This window comes from Juglans microcarpa x Juglans regia, chromosome 1D (assembly GCF_004785595.1).
Source record: "Juglans microcarpa x Juglans regia isolate MS1-56 chromosome 1D, Jm3101_v1.0, whole genome shotgun sequence".
Taxonomy (NCBI): domain Eukaryota; kingdom Viridiplantae; phylum Streptophyta; class Magnoliopsida; order Fagales; family Juglandaceae; genus Juglans; species Juglans microcarpa x Juglans regia.
Genome location: NC_054594.1, coordinates 44,761,077 through 44,783,970, shown reverse-complemented (window position 1 = coordinate 44,783,970; position 22,894 = coordinate 44,761,077). Strand labels below are relative to the sequence as shown.

The following is a 22,894-nucleotide window of genomic DNA, read 5'->3' as shown; positions in this document are numbered from 1 at the left end:
TGGCACGTATTTGCGTAGCTTCTTCCACTAGAACCGTGGTTCGAAGGCTGGTAAGGAGGAGAAGAAGTGAAGAAGAAGAATTAAAAACATGAGGTATTTCAAAATACCTCTCCTTTTTTGGAAGCTGGGAGACAAAATTCATAAAGTTTCGTTTTTAATAAATTAAGAATGTAATCTATAAATTTTAATACTTTGGATATAAAATGCAATAACGTTGTAATTTGTAACTTTGCCAATTTTACGGGCAGACACAGACATGCATAAATAATCAAATATTTTATGCTCAACATTAACGTAACACTATATATTTACTGGTTTGACAGTGTCAGAAGGAACATTACCAACATTTATTAGAATGAATATTACTTTGACAATTGAAAGAGCATACTACTTTGATGCTGTTAACTCTAATATAGATGATAGTTCTGGATTTTTGGGAGGGGGGAGGGGAATAGATGATATAAGATGATATAAAACAGACGATGGATTTGTTTCCTCGACGGCGGCTTTCTTTTATCTATAAATCTAATAATAAGGCTGCTCATATGGTAGCATAGTTAGCTATGAAAATAGATTGGGAGAGAGTGTAGTTAGAGGAGGGTCCTTTCGAGATTATTTCTATTATCTTGAAAGAAAAGTTATGTAAAAGTTTTTATGAAATGAAGTTTTGGTTCCAAAAAAATTTAATCAATATCTAAGTGCCAAATTGCCATTAAAATTTAAAATTATAACTATTAGAAAAATTATATTTACGATTTTAAAATTTACAAGATCAATACATTTAAGAAAAACAGAATAAATTTACGAACAAAATTAAATACTATTTGCAATTTTAATTTTAATTTTTTAAATGATACTGTTTGTTCGTTGCCAGGCGTCCGTGAAATCACCCGTGTCGTGAGCATTTTCGTTTGTTATATTGCATTTTTCTGGATTAGCTATCCGATTAGAAAACGACGAAGTCACGAAACTATAACGATTAAAAGGGAAATAGTATTTATTCTGAAAATTTAGGAACACGCAATCACTCTGTTGGTTAGGATCTGCCGATCTGAGTGCCAAATTGCCGTTAAGAAAAGCAGAGGATCTGTCCTTGTCAATTGTCGCCAAACAACCCCTTCAAGACCAAATCCCTCCGGAGAAGAAAGAGGACGAGGAGGAGGAACCGGAGTACGTTCCAGAATTTTCCACAGATAAGAGAATTTGGAGGAATGATGGATGTGCCGAGCTCATGGGATGCCCTTCGCAAACAGGTCCGATCGGTTCTCATCCTTTCAAATTTCTCTTAAAATCATGTTTGCTTGTTGAAAGATCATCGTAGACGATAAGAAAAATCGGAATTATGTGATGATAAGAAAAATTTATCTTAAAACGTTTGCTTTTGTTTCCTTCGGTTTGTCGGCAGCCGGAATTGGAGGTTCTTCTGATCGGGAAATATGCATGTTTGAAACCAACTTGTTATACCTTATTTTACGACTCATTTTTTTTTATTATTTATTTTTAAGTTTGTGAGATGAAGCATATAACGAAGAAATTATATATTTTTCTTCAAGGGATGATGTAGTTATTTTAATAAAATCGCGAGGCAGATAATTTATGAGTCGCATTAGTTTTAGTTATTTGCAGGGAATGAAGCGTCTAGAGCTCCGATTCAAAATTATCTTGGTCCATCCCCCGTGAGGAATTGCCAAAACATCATTCCAATATAAGGATTAGTCAATCAAATAATACATAGTAAATGGGTCGGTTTGAAAATAAATGAATTGCTAGTTGCAGATGTATTAGAAATTTATAGGTAACGGTTAGGTTTAGATGGTGCGTAGAAGATTGTCTTTGATGGTTGAATATGTAGACCATGAGAGATGGTATCTGATTCCAATATGAAATGCAATCGATTATAAAAAAAAAAAAAATGCAATCACAGAACATGCAAACTTCAGAAGACGCTTTGTTTTGATTGCATAAGCTTATGGAGGGGTTTCTGCGAGCACTTTTCTGTACAACTGTTCCTTCAGCCTGTTCTCCATTTGTCATTGGACATGCCATTTAAAATATTTACATCTATTGAACAGGGAATACTTTACGGTTTTTTTGTGTACACTTTCCGGTCTCACCTAATTCATGCTAGGTAGTAAATGCAATTTCCTCCACTGAATATTTTATTCATATGTAATTGTAGGCTCGGAAGCTTGAAGCTCAGTTGGATGAGCAAATGAATTCATATCGTAAAGCAGTTTCTACAAAGGTCCCTGCAAAAAATGATACTTCAGAGAATGATCTTGAATCTGGGATAGATCGACTGTTAAAACAGCTACAGCAAGTTAATTCACAGATGCAAGCTTGGGTATCATCAGGGGGAACAGAAATGGTTTCTCACACGTTGACTAGGCATCAGGAGATTCTGCAAGATCTCACTCAGGTAGCGTGGCTTCTTATTTGATGTTTAGCTGGATCATTTAAAATGAATTTGAATCAAACTTTGTAGTAGGGGCTTTTGCTGTTGTGTAAGGGGTCTTGAAGTTTTTTTGCATTGCTTCAAAAAGGTTACACTATCTTTTTCTTTTGTCCTTTTTGTCTTTCATGTGCTTTCTGCTGTCTTGAGGGGTAAATCATAGGGCTATAAGCACCCTCCTCACCAAAATCAACAGCAAGAGGATTAAGAACTCGTAGGGCCTGTTCTTATGTTGTTGTAACACATGCATCTATTCTGCCCTGGATCTCTGTTTGAAAGAAGGAGAGAGAATAACTTAAACAGTATTTGTTCTGAGTTTACTGGAAAGTGAAGATTGGTGGCTATTTAATTTAACTATTATGGTTGACCAATTGCACCTTCTTAAGCTTCATAAAACCCCCTATATTAAGAAGAATTTTGTTTTTGAGCTTGGCCTCATGCTGTAGGGGACACAGAAGCAGCTTATCTATTTCTCATTATTAGTTTTTCTGTAAATGTTATTAATCAATTGGGAATTCTGTTTGCTATACGTTATAGTGTTTATTTACTTAGATTTAACCTATCAGACACCAACTTTTAGTTAGACATGATTGAAGTGCAGGAGTTTTATCGTCTTCGCTCCAGCCTTAGAGCTAAGAAGGAACACGCTTCACTTCTTGAGGATTTTAGAGAGTTTGATCGCACAAGACTAGACTTGGAAGAGGGTGTTGGTTCTGGTGAGCAAGCACTCCTAAAAGAGCATGCATCTATTAGCCGAAATACAGGACAGGTATTGTTAACTTCAAATGGTACCTCTCTCTTATTTGTGTGTGTGCTTGTCCTCTATTGGATGAATTTTAAGTTTTGTATGAAGTGTGAGATTAGATTTAATCAATTTTGTAATTTAGTAGTTCTCTGAGAATGAGAAATTAACAAAGCAATTAATGATTGCATTCATTCCTTTGAATGGATTCACACTAGAATTTACACGTATATTCTTTATTTTAGACTTTAGTGTTGCAGCTCATGTATGTGTGGATGGGTTCCTGAATTTGTAATGAAGTGATTTTATTTTAGTTTTGCCTATGCTTGTAAGGGAATATATATATATATATATATATATAAATATTTTTAAGTAATCAAGAAGTTTTATTCATAATGATAGGCAAAGCCCAAGTACACAGGAAGTATACATGAGAAATACCTATCTATAATGTACAATTGAAAGAAGAAAGTCATGGACATTGAGTCCATTACAAACAATAGCCCCCACCCAAGAAAACAATGTTTTAAAAAAAAAAAAACTTTCAGCTCCTCTATTGTTCTCTCTTGGTTTTCAAAGCTTCTGTCATTTCGCTCCCGCCAAATACACCAACAAATACATATAGAGACCATTTTCCATATTGCTGCAACTTGTGTATTTCCTCGAAGGCCTCTATAGCATGCTAGAAAGTCCAACAATCTGCCGGGCATAACCCATGATAAACCAAGTCCTGTAAAAAAATCATCCCACAGGGTCCTAGCCACCTCGTAATGTAGAAACAAATGATCAATAGATTTACCATCTTTCTTACACATATAACACCAATCTAATACCATTAATCGACGTCTCCTGAGATTATTCATGGTGAGAATTTTGTCCAAAGCTGTTGTCCAAACAAAAAAAACTGCTTTTGAAGGAGTTTTGGTCTACCAGATGCTCTTCCATGGGAATGAGAGCCTACCTCGGTTCAATCAAACTTTGTGAAATGATCGGACCGTAAATTTACCTTTTTTGGAAGGGCTCCAAAACATCCTATCCATCATACCCTCGGTCATACGTACTGAATACAAAGCTGCGTAGAAGTCTGAAATAACCTCCAACTCCCAATCTTGGGCTGCCCTAGTGAAGTCCACATTCCATTGAGGGGGAGCCATTAGAAAAAGCCAAAAGGTCTGCTTTCGCTGCATCCTTTACTCGTGCTAACTCAAAAATAGCGGGAAAGGTGTCTTTGAGACAACGTTCACCACACTATTTATCATGCCAAAATCTGATGCGAGAGCTATCACCCACAACAGTATTTGTCTGTCTCCTAAAAGTCTCCCAACCCTTCCTAATGTTTTTCCACAACCCTACCCCATGGGAACCACGTACCTCATTCGAGCACTAACCACCCCATGCTTCCCCAACCTGTGCATCAATGACAAACTTCCACAAAACCCCCGGTTCTTGTTGGTACCGCCACAACCATTTATCCAATAAAGCTTGGTTGAATTTCGTCATATTATGAATACCCAAACCACCCCCAGAAACTGGAATGCATACCGTGTTCCAATTGACTAGATGGAACTTGAACTCATCCTCCAAACCACTCCACAAGAAATTACGTTGTAACTTCTCAATACGGTTGGCAATCTTTGCTGGGAGTGGGAACAACGACAAAAAATAGGTGGGTAGGTTAGAGAGAGTACTTTTAATCAATGTAAGCCTACCACCTTTCGATAAATACAACTTCTTCCAAGATGCCAACCTACGCTCCACCTTTTCAACCACAGGATTCCAAATTTGCTTTGATTTGAAGGAGACACCCAATTGTAATCCAAGATATTGAAGGGGTAGAGAAGATACCTTACATCCCAAGAGAGAAGCTAGAGTTGCCACATCAGGAACATTACCCACTGGCACCATCTCAAATTTTGACAGATTAACTTTCAAACCTGAAACGACTTCGAAATAAAGAAGTAGAGCCCTCAAAGATTGAATATGCCCTAAATTTGCTCCACAGAATATAAGAGTGTCATCAACAAACAACAAATGAGAAATATTAAGAGAACCATTCCCCATCGGGAAACCGTGGAGAGAGTCGCCTTCCACAAGACCTACAATCATCATACTGAGAGCTTCCATGACAAATAGGAAGAGTAATGGCGATAGCGGATCTCCCTGTCTCAACCCACGAGAGGAGTTAAAGAAGCCCGCTGGAGAACCGTTCACCAAGATAGAGAATCGAGCTGTTGAGATACAAAACTCTATCCATTTCATCCATCTCTCCCCAAAACCGCACCTTTTAATTAAATAGAGCAGAAATTTCCAGTTTACATGATCATATGCTTTTTTCATGTCTAATTTGCAGATTAACCCAGGTTCCCGAGATTTGAGACGTCCATCCAACACCTCATTTGCAATTAGAATCGAGTTTAAGATTTGTCTACATTTATCAAATGCCTTTTGTGGCTTCGAGATTAACTTCTCCATCACCGTACTCAATCGGTTTGCTAGCACTTTAGAAAGAATCTTATAGACGCCGGTCACAAGGCTAATATGACGATAATCACGAACATCCACTGACCCCACCTTTTTTGGTATAAGTGCCAAGAAGGTGGCATTGAGGCTTCTTTCGAAACTAGCATAATAATGGAACTCTTGAAAAACTCGCATTAAGATCACCCTTGATCACTTCCCAACAAGTTTGGAAGAAACCCATGGTAAAACCATCAGGGCCAAGGGCCTTATCACTAGCCATGCCACGGACAACTTTGCATACTTATTCATCTTCAAATGGCCTCTCCAAACACCCTGCACCCTGTTGATCTAAAGCTGAGAAAGTCAACCCATCTGCTAACAGTCTCCAAGATTGTTGTTCGGTTAGGAGATGTTCATAAAATTGTCCCATGTGCTCCTCAATACTTGGCTGATCCGAAAAAACTACACCATCAACCATTAAAGTATCTATAACATTGATCCTCTGACGCGAATTAGCCACCCTGTGAAAGAATTTTTATCTCCCTCCTTAAGCCATAAAGCCCTAGATCTCTGTTTCCAAGAGGCCTTTTCCATTAGTAATACTCGTTCAAGATCTTGTAAGGGAATATGGAAATGATCTAGCGATCCGTGCCCTAGTTTAGGTTTGACATAATCTTTCTTTGGTAAGAAATTTGATGGGACATGTCATAACGACCCATGGAAATCACATCTGGGTTTATATTTTAAAAGGACTAGTCAAAATTATAATTCGAGGCCCTTGGAATCATTATAAAGGGCGACAAACTAATCAACGAGGTATCTCATTCACCACCTCCTATAGTCAGCGTGGAGTATTTATTTTTCTTAAATTTCTAATATCCTCTTCAGGTCATTCTATTGTAAGTATCATGGTTCAAGTCTCACACTTATGTCTGGGATTAGGTTTTATAATAGTTGTAATGATTCAAGGAAAGTCTAAGCCATATCTGGCCTATACTCCCAAAGGACTAGTCATGGTTACAATTCGAGCTCCTTGAAATTATTGTAAAAGGCAAAAACTTCTCCGTTCCCGACAATGCAGGGTCTCATTCACCACCTTCTATACTCAATATGGGGGGTATTGAATAGGTGTAGGATGGGTTGATTTTTATTATGGTGAACCTGCCTTGTGCCTATTTGGACCTAACCATATATCTGGCTTATTACCAATGAAGCGGGGTTGTTACTCTGATTACTTCAATAATGCAATATTTGTTTTCCTGTTTGTAGCAGTTGTTATTTGTATGCGTCAAACTCACACCCGATGTTTATGTGTTGATTAAGTTGTAGCCTTAAATCTTAATCTAACAATATATATCTTGTTCTTTTCTTGTCAAAGACTAGACAGAAGGATGGTCACCTGATTGCTTTTGCAATTTCTGTTTTCCCCCTGTTTGTAACAAATGAATATTTGTAATGTCTAAATTTGATATTTTGGCATATTAAGCATTTTAAACACATCATAAGTCAGTAGTAGGCTTGGTGAAGTACGAATCCCACAAAAAATAATCCATGTGTTAAAAAACAGAAACTTCCACACCTGCTTGGATCTTAAACATATGGGAGTGGTTGTGTGAAGAGTTTGACTATACTGACTGCCATCCTTCTCCCTACGGCATCCATGCTATTAAATAAAGGCACTTCTGATGGAATGAGTTTCTTGTTGTTTGAAGTAAAAAAATTAAAAACAAAGAATTGGAAGGGAGGGGGTGGATTCATTGCTACTTCTGTTCTAGCGTGGGAACTGAAAAGTCTCTTCCCCCCCCCCCCCCCTTTTTTTTTTTCACCGGGTGTCCAGGAACAGCATCCCAACTAATCCCGGGAGTGAAAAGTTTCTTTCCTATTATCCTGGCCAGTACTGCTTAATCAAATTCGATGGTCAAGATTTATTGGTCAAGTATGTCGTTCTGAAAATGTTATGTTGGAGTGGTGACAATCTTAGTCTGGCTCTCTGACCTTGTAGCCTTGTGGTTTAAGTGGCTGAATAATATGAACCCTTGAGTTGAAGGTTGTTTGTATTTTAATGGTTTCTGTTGTGTGGATTATATATCATGGACACATTTACCAAGTTTTTCATGAAGTGATTCTATATTGGTGAGTACTTTTACTTGAGGGGAAAAACATATACGAAGAACTGTTAGTTTTCGACTTCTGCTTTTAATGAATTGCCTGCTCTCAGCTCTTGCTATGATTCTGCAGGTGGATACTGTGATTTCGCAAGCTCAAGCAACACTTGGTGCACTTGTCATCCAACGTTCCACTTTTGGTGGCATCAATTCAAAGCTCAGCAATGTTAGCAGCCGCCTCCCAACGGTAGGTGGATTTTGTTGTCCTCATAGATACTTCTACTATGTTCTGTTAATAACATAAAATCTTGAAAGTCTTCCAGCTGGTATTGCTGAGCTGAGATAGAATTCTTCTACTGTCCTACGAATAGTAGTAGGATTTTTTCATCTCATGCACAATTTGAAACATGTTGGGATCAAAATTCATATTTCATGGGATACTTGAATCTCCATCAGCTTCTGGCTAATATTACACCCACGCGTGCCATGGAAAACCTGAGAAAAAAAAGAAAAAAGATATAAACTGTTTATACTCGTCTGGTTGATTGACATTCTACTTTGACATGATGATGCAGGTTAATAGCATACTCTCATCAATAAAGAGGAAAAAGTCTATGGATACCATTATACTTTCACTTGTTGCATCCGTGTGCACATTTCTCATTTTTATCTACTGGTTGAGTAAATGAGGATAATATTAGTGTTCTTTTTCCTGGCCGGTGCTTGTGGTGAACAGTGTATTCTTACATTGATACTCTTTTTTCTGGTTGAGGGCATCCTCTTCTGTTTTTGAGATGGGGTTTTTGTTTTTTGGTGGGCAGTGCATTATATTCTCTTTGTATCTGTAACAAATTGCATGCTGCAGTGAAGTTCATAATTTCGTCGTTACTCAATCCTCTCTTTTTTTTTTTTCAATTTATTTGTGCCATAAATAAATTAAATGAGAACAACTCCCCCATGAAAAAAAAAAAAAAGCCAAAAAACCTTAAGAAAAATTACGGGAAGCAATTTCTCAAGGAAACTTCTTTCTCAAGTAACCATTCAATTATGGTATTTATAGGTAACTTTGTCGATCACCCAAATAGACAGCATTTGTTAATTCTCACTAGAGAGAGAGGGGTGGGGGTGAAAGTGGGATGAAAGTGAGATAAAGCCGGGCTATTCTGCCGCTCTATTTGACCGCACCTATATTTGAGTTTTTTTTTTTTTTTTTTAATTTTTTATTTACATTTTTTAATATACTTAAATATTTTTAAAAAATAAAAAAATATATCAATACTCTTAAAATCACTTCCTTAATTATTAAATAAAAAAAAAATTTTTCCGGGCGGTACCATTAGGGGGCCGAATAGCTTTCCTCACGAGAGATAATGGTTATAACCATAAACTCTCTCTAATTTAAATTACTAAATGGTCCATAATTTCAACAGTCTTGTTAATTGAGATTATTCTTATTAATTAGTGAGTTTTTTTTATATAAAAAAATGGTAATAATATTATTATTTGTATTTTTGTTATGATTGTTATATAAGACAGTACAAGAATGGAGGTTCTGCGCAAGTTTGCTCGACCTATAGATATGTAAAATGAAATTATGATACTACGTTTATATATCCTGATAATATTTCTAGTACTACTGCTAGCCGTAGGAATGGCAGTGCAGGTTTGAAAATGGATTTAAACCAATAGCTGGTAAATAATGTTAAATTTTGGAAAGGTAGGAGTAGCCTCAGAATATTGTTGAAACTTTAAGATATGATGTATTTAATTAAGAGATATATATACACAGACATATACACACTCCAGAGCTCGACCACAAATAAAAAATAAAAAACGTGTAGATGGGAATTTGGGTCAGAGAATCTGGCCAGAAATGTTCATACCATGATTACTCTACTGATATGATGTCTCAATTCCCTTGCTTGCGTAACAATGGAGGGCAGCCAAACCTAGCTACCTATATATAGAGAGAGAGAGAGGCAGAGAGAGAGAGAGAGAGAGAGAGAGGTGTTCATGAGTTCTACTGTGACTTTTGAAGAAGAGATCAGAAGACTACAATTGTCCTTTTTGAGTAGTAATGCATATCCTCAGATCTTTCTTATGCGGATGAGACAGTGATGGGAAGTCCCTAACTTTCTCTCCAAACTACTCATTCACACCCACATACGTAGCCAGACAGAAAATCTCTACCTTTGATTTTGGGTCCAGATTGATTGGACAAAGCAAGCAAAAGACAACACAAGGAATCATATTTGGTATTCACTGACTAGGACAAGCAAAAAATACATTTTCAAAAGTAAGTGCACTCAAAAGCCAATGACTTTCTATTAATCTTGCTAGATCTTCATCTATCATCAGTATCTCTTTCTTTTTGTGTTTCACTAATTTATTTAGAGAAAAAAACAAAAACATAAAAAAAAAAAAAAAAAAAAAAAAAAAAAAAAAAAAAGACCTGATGCTTATCTCGATTGGGGGAGAGAGGGGTGTGGGGGTGGTGGGGGTCTGGGCTCCTTTTTACTTTGGTAGTTTTTGTTTTATGAAAAAGATGCAGAGTTGTTTTAGCAAATAGAATGGGACGGCACCCATAAGAAAGCAATTTAGAGGCTCCATAAATCAACTTCTTGAATCCTTACCCCCATCTACTTGTCGGCCATTTGTCATGCTGGCCGTCCCCACGTACGCCTTTTATCAACATGTAACGACAAAACTGCCTCTCCTATTGACATGTGGGAATGTCCCGTTGGCTTCTTGCCTGAGTTTCATTTCTGCACGTGGGACTACATTTGGACTCATCCCTAAGTCTGTTCTGTTCTGTTCTGTACAGGCACATCCAGACCTTGTTTGTGGAGAGGGAAACTGTACTTTCTCAACTTCCATTTCATTTCCCTGAAAGAATGAAAGAGAAAGCTAGCATGATCAACTTCATACGGTGGAAAGAGCAAATTTGAGGAAAGGGCGTGCTCAGTCTTTCTTTATTTTCTATTCTATCCCGTCCATACGTACGTGAATGCGAGAGGTTAAAAATATGTGATTTGATTGACATAATTTTCAGTATTTAAAATGGAGGTCTGGAGTTTAAAATCCCCTCTCCCAACTCAAAAAAAAAAAAAAAATACGTGTTTGCAAGAAATTAAAATGTTATCCGCACTATAAACAGTGTGGGGAACCCCCTCCCCACCCCCCGTCCTGCATGGGATGGGAGTGAGGTTTTCTCCCCCAATACTTGTCCTCATGGTGCGGAGGCAGGGTATCTCATCTGGATATCAGGGTGCGGGTGCAGATATCCTATCCGTTCGCTTCCTGTATCCCCAAATAGGTCATGGGCTCAGAAGCTATTTTTGGATCATTTTAGACCCAGCAATAAAAATATATATAATTTTTTAAATAGCAATAAATTGAATTTATAATTAAAAAAATATAAATTAAGAGAAAAAAAATATTAAAGAAGTACTACTAATACTCTAGTCCTAACTCCTAACTCCTAAGTTAATATAATTTACAATGATAGAATTTATAATAAAACTATAATAACTAAACTATTAGAATAATACAAATTAAGATAAAACAATTATAAAATTACAAACATAAAATGGACATTATGATTGTATCAACATTATGAAGAATTGAATATGTAAAATCTAAATACAATTATCAATTAAACATAAATGATACGAGTGACAATGAAGAACTTTGAACTTTGATTTTCACATTTGGGGCGGGTGGCCAATGATGGAAATAGAATTTAGTGTTGCCTGAGTCATGGGATCAAAAAATCTGAAACATTAACAATTTAATAAGAAGATAAATTAGAATTATAAACAAGAAACAAATGAAAAAATTAAAATTAAAATCTGACTAATCAAGATGAGATGGGGATCAAGATACGACATTGAGAATATATCATTTGAATTTCGACTTGGAATTAAGATTGATGCTTGAGGTGTGCATATGATAGTAAAATTATAAAAACAATTAGATACCAAAAAATTATATAAATACGAAAAAAAAAAATAAGGGACAATACAAATTGTACAAACCTATGAAATAATGGCAATGGTGGGTCGGGGTCCAATATGGTGAAATACCGCAGTGGAGGTAGACGTCATATCATGTATGGCTACAACAATTATATTTGAAATTAATACCGATGAAATGAATATAAATAAAATAAATAAAAATAATAAAATGAAATCAACGATTGCCAGATCCAGATTGATCACCACTCTCCTCCTCGTTGGCCTCATTAAAGTCAAGAACATTCGAAACATGAATTTGAATCATTTTGATCTAATTTTACGTGCAAATCAATGCCTCAAATGTGGCAAGGGACAAAGAACTTCATAATGGATCCAATATGCGCCCTCTGGTACTAAAGGCTGACTTTGAAGCTATGGTGCTAATAAGGATGACCAAAATATTGTGGGCTCTCTTTCTAAGAATGAGATACTTCATGGCATTGATCTTCCAACAAACTAATATATCAAACCCTTCCGTATATGGGAGAAGATCCCCTGCCAAATATCAGTCTACCTCTAACTTCGCCTCTATAGATTGACGGACTAGTTAGGAGTTCTGTGAGAGGTTTTGGGCCCATACCAACCTACGTTTTTTCCCCGCCCCAACTTGTGGAGGAGGTACTAGGGTAGGTATAAGTGTACGTGCGCTACCACTCCTGATCACAATAAACTCATCAAATAATCTATCGATGGTGTCTCTAACCACGCCCCCAATAAGTTCAGCCCATGCGGCCTCGTGCACAAGTCTCAAACCATATATCATGCCATCAATCTTGAGCTGGGGTAAAAAATAACAACCAAATATAACAAAATATTTTGCCTACTCAAATCCCTCCAATACTTGATATATTTGACCCTTATCATCAATGTCATCTCCCACATCCTAGTATGGTCACTCATACACATGTTATCCAATTCTTTTTTCACCTTACATAGTTGTTGAGTAAACTCATTGGATGTAGGGTACAAAAAACCATATATTTTCAATGTTACCTCATAGAAAAGTCTTAACAAATCTTCAAAGATATCAACCACCTCCCAATCATCATTAATAGGTTCTCTTAATTCCCCGTGCTTATCAAAATATTAGATATATTGGATGTCTTTATTACCCAATAATTCAAAAGTTGTCTTATATTCTTGGGCAGCTTCCAACATCAAGAATGTTGAGTTCCATCTTGTAAGAACATCAGTACAAAGACTCTTCTTAGATATTATGCCTGCATTCCTTGCAACGGTTTTAAATTTCTCCAATCTAGTAGGAGAATATCTCACAAATCTCACAACCATTCTAACTCGTGCAACTGAGTCATCAACATCTCTCAAGCCATCAGACACAATTAAATTCAAAATATGTGTAGCGCATCTAACATGTAAACAATCACCACTCAAGATTGTCTTATTTACCTCTCCAATATAGGTCTTAAGATATCTCAATGCGACATCATTAGACGAGACATTATCAACTGTAACTGTTGAAACACCAGTGCCAACCCCCGCTCCTTTATTGCGGTCTCCAAGACCTTCCCAATCGTCTCGCCCTTGTGATAAAAAATTAGACAAACTTAGGTTCCGAGTAATTGGAATATTCTTGGAACCATCTCCCCTCCACAAACTGAAAAGGTAGTTCATCCATGATAACCATACGAACTAACTTTCTTCTACACTCATCAGGGGGTCATACTTAGTATACCCTTTCAACATAGAATCCCTACTACTCCCAACCACAATTTGTTTTAGTCTAATCTCTAGTCTAAATTAACTCTTCTCTTGTAAGGATTTCAATATTTGACTATTCTTGCATTGTTCTTCTAAGTGCACATTTAACTATGATGTACCATATTTCTTATAGTGACATCCATAGAGTTTATCATAGTTGTTACACTTTACTTGGAGGTTATTGGGTTCACCACTCTCTAGTTTGATAAAGTGAGATCAAACTATGAAAACATGTTTCTTGCTTTGTGTGGGTTTGGAGGCAGGGAAAAGTTCTGTGGGGTTAGGACTAGGGTTCGTAGGGTTAGTGCTGGGTATATAGGTGTTGGGGTAGGCCCGGTATGGGTAAGACAACTATCACTGAAATCTGATGGAGTAGAGGAAGTCATTCTCCAAAACAAGCAACAAGTATGAAATTAAAACAAAAATATGCCACTAATATCAACAATCAACACATAGGGATCAACAATCAAAACATGCCACTAACATTTTTGTTATTATAATTTGTTTTATAAAATAAGCATGCATAGTCAAATTTCAACATGCTACTAACCTTTTCATTATTATAATTCATTTTATAAAATAAGCATACAAAATCAAAATAGACATCATATTATAAGCCTGCACTATCAACTCTGAATTTTTAAGAATTTTTTTTCTATATTTCTATATGCATCACAAGGAGCACAACTCTCTAACATTTCTTCTTTGGAACTTGGATCTCACGTTCTCTGTAGGTCCAGATTTATATGCAGACCCCTGATGCATTGATATACCAGAGAATATTTAAGGACCAATACCAATTTAAATGTTGTCAAACTATATTTTATATGTTATTTTGTTTTAATTTTTCTAGCTCTCAGTTCATAGGAGTTGTTTGAGTTTTTATCCTTTTATGTTTCTAGGGGTGGCTACAACGTAAAAAAAAAAAAAAAAGGAATAAAAATGTATACCCGATGGCATTGCCTCGTGGGTTGATGAATATACCTCGAAATTGTGATGTTTCAGTCAACAAAACACTGACGTTTCATTTGGATTGAAAATAGTGAAAAATAACATTAATTTTAATACTCAATTAGAATATAAATTTGTATATAATCATTTAATGTAACGAAAAGTTTATAATCATATCTCTAGTAAACCAATATTTTTTTCTAGTAAGATATTGTCCATTTGTTGTTATTTTTTTTTCTTGTATGGATAGTCTCACTACAAAACTCAAATATATAATGGCCGGCCAATATTGTAAGGAGTATCATATATAAAAACAATGCTGCCCAAAATCAATAACATGATTAATTCCATATTATTAGTCTCATTTCTAATTAGTGCAAATTTTTGAAATATTTTTTAACTGATTAATTAGTAAATATATTTATTTCCAATAGTAGCACGCACGAGCCCAAAAGCACAATTAAAAGATATTAAAAGACATTATAACCCTTGTACAAGAAAAAATAAAATAAAAACTATTACACAATCTATGGAAAACCAATAATTAATAAGCCCAACAAAACTTTAGTAACAAATGCATCTTCAAATCTATGGTTATGATGCTGATTTCTTTATTAAGTAACTAAAATCAACTATAATCCGTCAATATTTACGTTTAATTAGCTTTAATGGTGGGAAAAAAGCCAGATTAACATGAATTAATAGACAACATTAGAATAAAAAGACATACCATATAAAAGAGGCGCCTGTATTTATTTGGATTGGAATCCTAAATTAGTAAATTAATTTAGGGTTCTAATCTAAAACCCATGCATAAAATCACAGATTCACGAATCACGATAGTTTACATTCACAAATCACATGCACAATAAAGATTCTCCATAACACAGTTCACAAATCTCATCCTCCATCTCCATTTAATCTTAATCTTCCTCCAATCTCCATAACTCAACAAAAATAAAATAAAATAAAATAAAATACTAAAACTAAGAGGTTCGGATTTGGAGCTTACCTTCGACAACGATGATGCGACAGACACAGAGAGAGATGATGACGGTGATGGACACAGATAGCGATGAAGATGAGCAGAGGCCGGACACAGTGCAGAGACGAGCGACAGAGAGAGAACTGAAAGAAAGTGATTCGATTTTGAGAATGGGAAGGGGGAAGGGGAGTCGTGGGGGATAAATTAACTCATACCAAACGATGTCGTTTTTCTATAATGACAAAACGACGTGGTTTCGTCTAGGTTTTTTTTAAATATATATATATAGCGGGGCTAGGCTCCCTCCGTCCCCCTGCCTCCGCTAGGAGCCGAAATTCAAGGTTATTGCAATCAAATGAAGCCAACGTACGTACTACAGTTTGAAGTTGTACTTGTCTAGGTACGTGATTCCTTGCATGGTGATCATCACTATAAGAAAATTACTTATTTGTAACCAGTCAGAATATTTGTGCACCAGCTCTTATAAGTCATTACTTTTATTTCTAAATTTATAAATAATTATATGATCAATTAAAAGTAATAGTACTCCTCCACAGTTTGATTCTTAAACTCATTTCAATTCATCATTACAACTTTTTAAAATTTCAATATAAAATATAATAAATAATTTAATTTTTTTAAATTTTAAAATAATAATAATACTAAAAAATAATATTCTAACAATATTTTATCATCTTATCTCAACTCAACTCAATTTATGAATTCAACATTCAAACACAACTTCCGACCTGGAGATCGAGTTCACACATCTAAATCAGAACAAATAATATTTTTCCCTACATATGTTGGGTCTTTTTTTAATGCAATAATATATAATATTGCTACCTTCCACCCTATGACTTTTTTAAATTATACCATACCGACAGAACTTGCTTTTTCCTTGTCATTTTCCTTGCTCATGAAGAAAAAAATAACCCCAGAAAACACGAACAAAAGATTATCAGCCTTGTGTGATCTTGAAAGATGGTTCTCACTTATCCATCAAATGTCAAAGAATTACTTCCTAAGGCAACGTGAATATTTTTCTTTTAAAAAAAAAAAAAGAGAGAGAAAGAAATTAAAAGCAAGCTCCTGTTGAAACTTTTGTTCTGTTCGACTTCGTGTTATTGATGATTAGATATTGACTATATAAGTCTATAGTCCATCGCTTAACAGATTCCTAAACTTATGTAAATTAGATGAGTAATAGGCATTGCAAAGTCATGTGGAGGCTTACCTAACATTTTACCAAACATTCAACTATATCTGATCACTTAAATCAACTTGATATGACACTCTGATCTGAATATAATGTCACTCGATCGATGATCTGGGTGGCAGAGAGAGAGAGAGAGAGCTGATTAGAGAGTATGGGTGTTTAAGGAATTGGATAATTATTGAAATGACTGCAAAATTTGACCTGATCAGACAGAATGTATAATTTAAGGATTAACATAAATATATATTAGTGGCTGATTGGTCTATATATATATAGAATCCTCACGGGGATAATTCTAGCTCGTCATGCTAGCTTTTGACGTTAAAAATGATCTACGTACGTTGCCTTTTAGGATTTCTTTAGATTCGGCCTCAATTATTTTATTTTATTTTATTTTCTGACGTACGTGAGATCATATAATCAAGACAATACTTGTCTTGAAGAAAAAAAAAGGAGCTAAAAGAGGTAGAAGGTGGGAAAAGAGATCACTCGAGGATGGAAAAGACAAACGATCGATCAAGAAATAACTCATGTGTTATATATCTCTCGAAAAAAACATGGCATATACATTAAGACAATTGGACATTCATGAATACATGATAGCCTCATGAAGACTATTAATATTAGTGCGTACTGATCATGACATTGTCATGACAATATTCATGAATATATTGTTCATTCGAGAAATTAAATAATCGACAGTACTATACTATATATATATATATATTCTTGTTGCTCTTCTCAAATTATATATCATTTTTATAAAATAACAAACTATAAATAAACAATTTTCAGCTTGTTGTCATGTCATGATCTTATCATCAATCCAGGTATATATATATATCTGCAGGCCTTGATCATGAACTACTAACATTTTACCTAATCTTCTTAGCTAACGTTCGCATGCAGTCTGATGATCTCACTGATCAGTCCCTAAGATGGATCTAAATTAGGATGGTGTGTGAGAGGTTCCCGTCTCCAAACCTATAATATGAAAGTAGTACTGCCTAGATATAGCTAAGCTATCGTGGTGAAGATGTACCAAATTAGTAAAACAGGAATAAAATAATTACATTCTAACTTCCTGCAGATGAGAGAAAGTGATCAGCTCAATGATGAATGTGAAGAAAAAAAACCCATTGAACAAATTTAAAAGAATATTAGACATGCAACGTCGTCAATGAAGTTTTACTTGTCCTAAAGTTTCAAATTCCCCATAATTTGCAACATCAAGTAGTGCACTAATATTCAACATGCAAGCTTATGAGATCACGCCGCCCGCCCGCCCGCCCGCCAGATTTAATGAATCTTATAATTAAAGTAAATTATTATTATTATATTATATATAACCTCAAATTCAAAGACCAAAGTCAAATAAAAAGCAAAGTAGCTAGGTTATCATCATGTTCATACGTAGTAATTAAATAAACAAACAATTTTTCATAATCAACCAATTGACATATGTGTATATATAAATATATATATATATATATATATATATGTGTGTGTGTTTCATGATGCTTAATTTACTTTTTGGATTTTTGCACCACTACTGCATGCGTATATTAATGCTATCTATCTATCTGTATATATATATATATATATATACACACTGTATTTTAACAGGTCATGAGTTCTAGTCACTAGCTTTTGCTGCCGGGAAAAAAAATAGTATTTATGATGAGTTATTTAAAATGAGAATTGATTTGTCTTAATAAAAAATATCATTTTGTAGTAAATAACTAATCGAGTATTTTAATAGATCTTGAGTTCTAGTCACTAGCTTGTTGGACTCATGTACGTGCAAATCCTCTTTCCTTTTTTGGGTGAACAGCCGGCCGGGAGGGAGGTCTGATTGCAGGTTCTAATATTAATTAATTGATCAAAGTGTTAAAAAAGCTAGCTCATGTGTTCTCTGATCTAGCTGGATGAGATAGAGCAAGAAAAGGTAGATATTTCGTCCGTATATATAATAGCTGATTCCATCCATCAGATGAAAGTGAAGATCAAGCTGAACAGAAAGTACCCCACTTCAAATAATTCCCATGAGGCCAGATGATCCTTCCAAGCATTAACTTCAATCATCATGCATTCTCTCATTGTCATATTTTAATCATAATATATATATATATATATATATATATATATTAATGCTGCTATATATCGTCATGATGATATATATGGTACTGATCATCATACATTATACTTTGATATTAATGCATCCGCGCTTCATAATCAGTTTGGCATTTATAGACAAACCTAGATTGATCATCAAAATTTACACAAAGTTCTCTGATGGAGTTGCAATAATGTGGAGATGATGACGACTGATCATGAACGACGCTGCATGTAGTACTACTCTTATATATATATATATATATATATATATTCACTAAATATTGTACGTGATGATCAGGTATATATATATGCCATTAATTAAGTATATAACAAAATACTGCCATATCAAGGGACGATTCATTAGAGATGTCATTGTTTGTTTGACGGATATAAGCCATTATGCAGGATAAGGACAGAATAGTCTGTGGGAAGATTTTGAAAATCCTCCAACCCTGTTGAAACTATACAAAAACCACACCTTTTTTAAGACACGTCCATTCTATACACCTACATATATAATTCTGGATGGAATCCAGAAAAGCAGATTATTATATGTCGTACCTTGGATTTTTAGTCTGTCATGAGTTATACTACCCTTTACTATATCCAAAAAAGGGGACCGAAAGACAAGAAAATGTAAGGAGACAAGAGTGGGAAGACAACAGAAGATTAAAAAAACACTGAATGGGGTATATGGCTAGGAAAGGTGGTACATGGGTGTTCCTCATCAGTGTCGATCAAAAGGTTGCTTTATGGCACACAAACTCTCTCTCTCTCTCTCTCTCTCAAATGCGCACGCGCCCACACACTCACGATTACTCCAAGTGTTGGGATATATTAAGACCTTGTAACTGTAAAACAGTGATACATCGTCCTTCTTTACATAGTACAGAACATCTATCGATCTCTACAACAATAAATATTTCACCTTCCTTGCTTGAAAACCCAAACTTTCATCACGCCCAGTACAAGGAGGAAGCTGTTCTCACGCACCACTTTCTCCATATGGGCCTTCCAATTACAGAACCACGTTCCCCTGATACTTCAACCATCATCTCATTTTCAGATGCTCAACCATGCCAAAAACCCTTTTCGGGAATCCCAAAGGGGGGAGGACAACAAGAACAAGATCAGAAAAACCCGCCAGGCTCAAATCCTGATCTTGTGTTGGATCTAAGCCTCTTCAGCAAGGATCCCAATCACGGTTCGAAGCCAGAACTCAATCTCATCGATTCAGTCGATGTAAACTCATCGAGAACCTCTTCGGACACTCCTCCAGGTCAAGGTTATGAAACCGAGCCCCGGGTTTTCTCATGCAACTATTGCCAAAGAAAATTCTATAGCTCACAGGCACTCGGAGGGCATCAAAATGCGCATAAACGAGAGCGGACACTGGCAAAAAGAAGTCAGAAAATAGGTGCAGCTTTTGGAAACCGATATCCTATCATGGCTTCTTTACCTTTGCATGGTTCTTTCAATAGGTCTCTTGGCATTCAGGTACACTCCATGATTCATAAGCCCTCCTACCAGTCATCTAACTTTGGCTCCCCTAATCTGTACGGACAAAATGGGTGGTCAAGACAGTCTATTGATCAACAACCAGCCATTGGGCGGCTTGCACCGGAGAATTTTCACACGGGAATGGCAGTGGCGTCGTCCGGGACTGGTGGGGCTGTAAGATTCGATAGCAGCCGGAAGTTCACTCCGGCTACTGACGGAGGGTTTTGGTGGGATAGGGTTGGCCGTTTGAGGACTAAACAAGATGAGTTGCAGAAGCTCGACTTGTCCCTTAAACTCTAACTACATACATGACCACTCTCTCTCTGATCTTGTTAGTTGGTTTTTTTTTTTTTTTTTTTTAGAGGTGATTTTTCAATTTTATGTTCAGTTTCAACTTTTATAAATGCTTTTTGGCTAAAGAACAAGAGATCATTCTGTGTAGCTTTGGCTTCGCAATTCATAACTTGGAAATTAATGATCATGCCCATGGTCTATGGAACTTTTGTAAATGCTTTTTGTCTAAAGAACAAGTGATTTGGTAGCCTTAATTACCAGGTCTATATATATATATATAGAGAGAGAGAGAGTGGAATTATTTTGGAAGTTGCTGATCTCATGTGATACCACACGCATTAAATATTAACAGCTGTTATAGCTGTAAAATTAAAACTCGATCGACCTGTAAAATGATCAGCTAACATTCTTTAATTTTGGGGGGCAATAATTCCTCAATGCTTTTAGCCATTAATGAATTAGCATTTGATTTCTCAACAATACATGCAAGAAAAAGTCTATAATCTCATGGCCTGAGATTAAATTCTATCTTTTCCTAATTTAAATAAAAAAGAAATTAAATTTTATGATCTCTTCGAATACTAGTCTTGCCTTTGCCATTTTTTTCATATGAAGGATTCGAATGTGAATTAATTGGGGCTTGGAGGAAGGTGGGGTTGATCCTAATGGCCAGGTATGAATATCATGGGATGTACGGCGCCTGAACCAGGTGACGTTCTGTGACTGACTCTTTGATCAAAGGCTGGCTAGCTAGCTCATCGATCCATATTCTAATTACTATCATGTGAGGAATGGTCCAAGAGATGTGCTCGTGTTTGGAAGCTTACGGTTGTCATTCATTTTTCTAAAAAGAAATTGTGATTTAATAAGATGGCCCACCAAAATTATACTAATCGAAGGGTTGTGGTTTCTCTGTGTGACAACATCTTTGACCCACTTGCAGTTGAATTAATAGACCATCCCTATTGGGATCAAAGAGGTAGGTGTAGCAAGCCATGTGAAAATAAGGCACATTAATGACCCTCAGCTATCCTATCACATCAGGATATATGCATATATATATATATATATTTTTTTTTTAATATAAGATAGATCATGTTATATGGGTAAATCTTTATTTTTTCCTAAGCTAGCTAGCTAGCTTTGGGTTAATCTTGATTGTCTTAATTAATTTCTTACCTAGAAGAATATTTCTGGGTGGAGCCCACCTAATGGTGGGTCCAGATCCTTGTGATTTGTACAAACCTAATATGATATTAGCAATCATAATTCAACGTTAATATCTCCTAAAATTAAGATGTAAAGTAACCGAAATCTTGTTATGTGACGGTTAATTATCATAATAATCTCACACTAAGATGGGGCTGTGAGGAAGGAAAGTCGCAAGCACAAGTCTTGTCATATATATGAAGAAGTTGTGGTACTGCATCATGCTTTTGCTTTGCCAGTAGCACTTACTGTGAATCAGTTGGGCTGTCAACTTTTTTCGTGTTATACTGCCTTAGTCCTTACCATATTTCAATTAAAATATTCCGTGCCTTCCATTTTGCCTTTGAATTAAGAAACAACTCAAAATTTCCAGTTGGAAAGAGACGCTCCAAAGATGCATGTGGAGCTATCACTTTGCGAGGATTAGGTGGGAAATTAAACCAACAAGGGATCTTCTCACTTTACCATCCTATGATAATTAAAGACGAGATTTATTTATTATTATTTTTGTCCCCAGCTCTCATATTTTTATGAAAACTTTCTTAAAATAAATACACTGCTGCATTTGAACTTTGAAAACTTCTTTTTGTGTATTGGATTATGTTATTTGCTATACATCAGCCACTACTCACCTCTACATTTTATACTGGTAATTTTTTTTTTTTTATATAGGATGTGAAGTATGAGGTAGTAAATAGTAGTTGATGAGAAAAATTATTCTTGGATCATATATGTGTGATAGGGTTTTGTTATATATCCATCACTATTCACTTTCACACCCCACACTTGACAGTTTTATTTTTTTTATAGAGAAATATTTTTCATAGAGTATGAAATATAGGGTAGTAAATAGTGACTGACGAAAATAATTATTCATGCATGATAATGCATGGTCATCCAATAATAAGAATCCACAACATCGATCGAGGGAGAGAAATTAGAGAGATTAATTAGGCAAATAATTCGAGAAGCAAATAATTCAAAATACCTGAGTTTTAGATTTAACAATTAATGATTATAGCATTAGTTTCAAAGACTGAAATAAAAATTTAGAAAATGATAAACATACAATTCTTTTTATAATTTTTTATACAATTATGTTTTAAATAAGAAAAATTTTTGTA

General features: G+C 35.4%; 2 protein-coding genes across 3 annotated transcripts; both read left to right on the top strand.

Moving 5' to 3' along the window:
- The first annotated feature begins 946 nt into the window (after nt 1–946).
- LOC121260995 (Golgi SNAP receptor complex member 1-1) lies at nt 947–8,643 on the top strand. Of its 2 annotated transcripts, none has more exons than XM_041163136.1 (5): nt 947–1,253; nt 2,180–2,419; nt 3,054–3,221; nt 7,893–8,036; nt 8,089–8,115. In XM_041163136.1, exons 1-5 carry the CDS (start codon nt 1,212–1,214, stop codon nt 8,098–8,100), a joined length of 606 nt encoding a protein of 201 aa, XP_041019070.1. In that variant the 5' UTR covers nt 947–1,211; the 3' UTR covers nt 8,101–8,115. The 2 variants fall into 2 exon arrangements, with proteins under 2 accessions (XP_041019070.1, XP_041019063.1); XM_041163129.1 differs by lacking the exon at nt 8,089–8,115 and adding an exon at nt 8,335–8,643 and having other exon boundaries at nt 948–1,253; nt 7,893–8,006.
- Nucleotides 8,644–19,384: 10,741 nt separating this feature from the next.
- Nucleotides 19,385–20,776, top strand: LOC121260132 (zinc finger protein 1-like). The gene has a single exon (XM_041161979.1). The coding sequence runs from the start codon at nt 19,452–19,454 to the stop codon at nt 20,565–20,567; it is 1,116 nt and encodes a 371-aa protein (XP_041017913.1). The 5' UTR covers nt 19,385–19,451; the 3' UTR covers nt 20,568–20,776.
- Nucleotides 20,777–22,894: the final 2,118 nt, after the last annotated feature.

What these genes read in the sequence shown, in the direction of transcription:
- LOC121260995 (XM_041163129.1), top strand. Translation starts at nt 1,212, where the DNA reads ATGATGGATGTGCCGAGCTCATGGGATGCCCTTCGCAAACAG. An exon ending in GGGATGCCCTTCGCAAACAG is followed by an intron (nt 1,254 to 2,179) that starts GTCCGATCGGTT and finishes ATGTAATTGTAG; the next exon opens with GCTCGGAAGCTTGAAGCTCA. An exon ending in TTCTGCAAGATCTCACTCAG is followed by an intron (nt 2,420 to 3,053) that starts GTAGCGTGGCTT and finishes ATTGAAGTGCAG; the next exon opens with GAGTTTTATCGTCTTCGCTC.
- LOC121260132 (XM_041161979.1), top strand. Translation starts at nt 19,452, where the DNA reads ATGGGGTATATGGCTAGGAAAGGTGGTACATGGGTGTTCCTCATCAGT.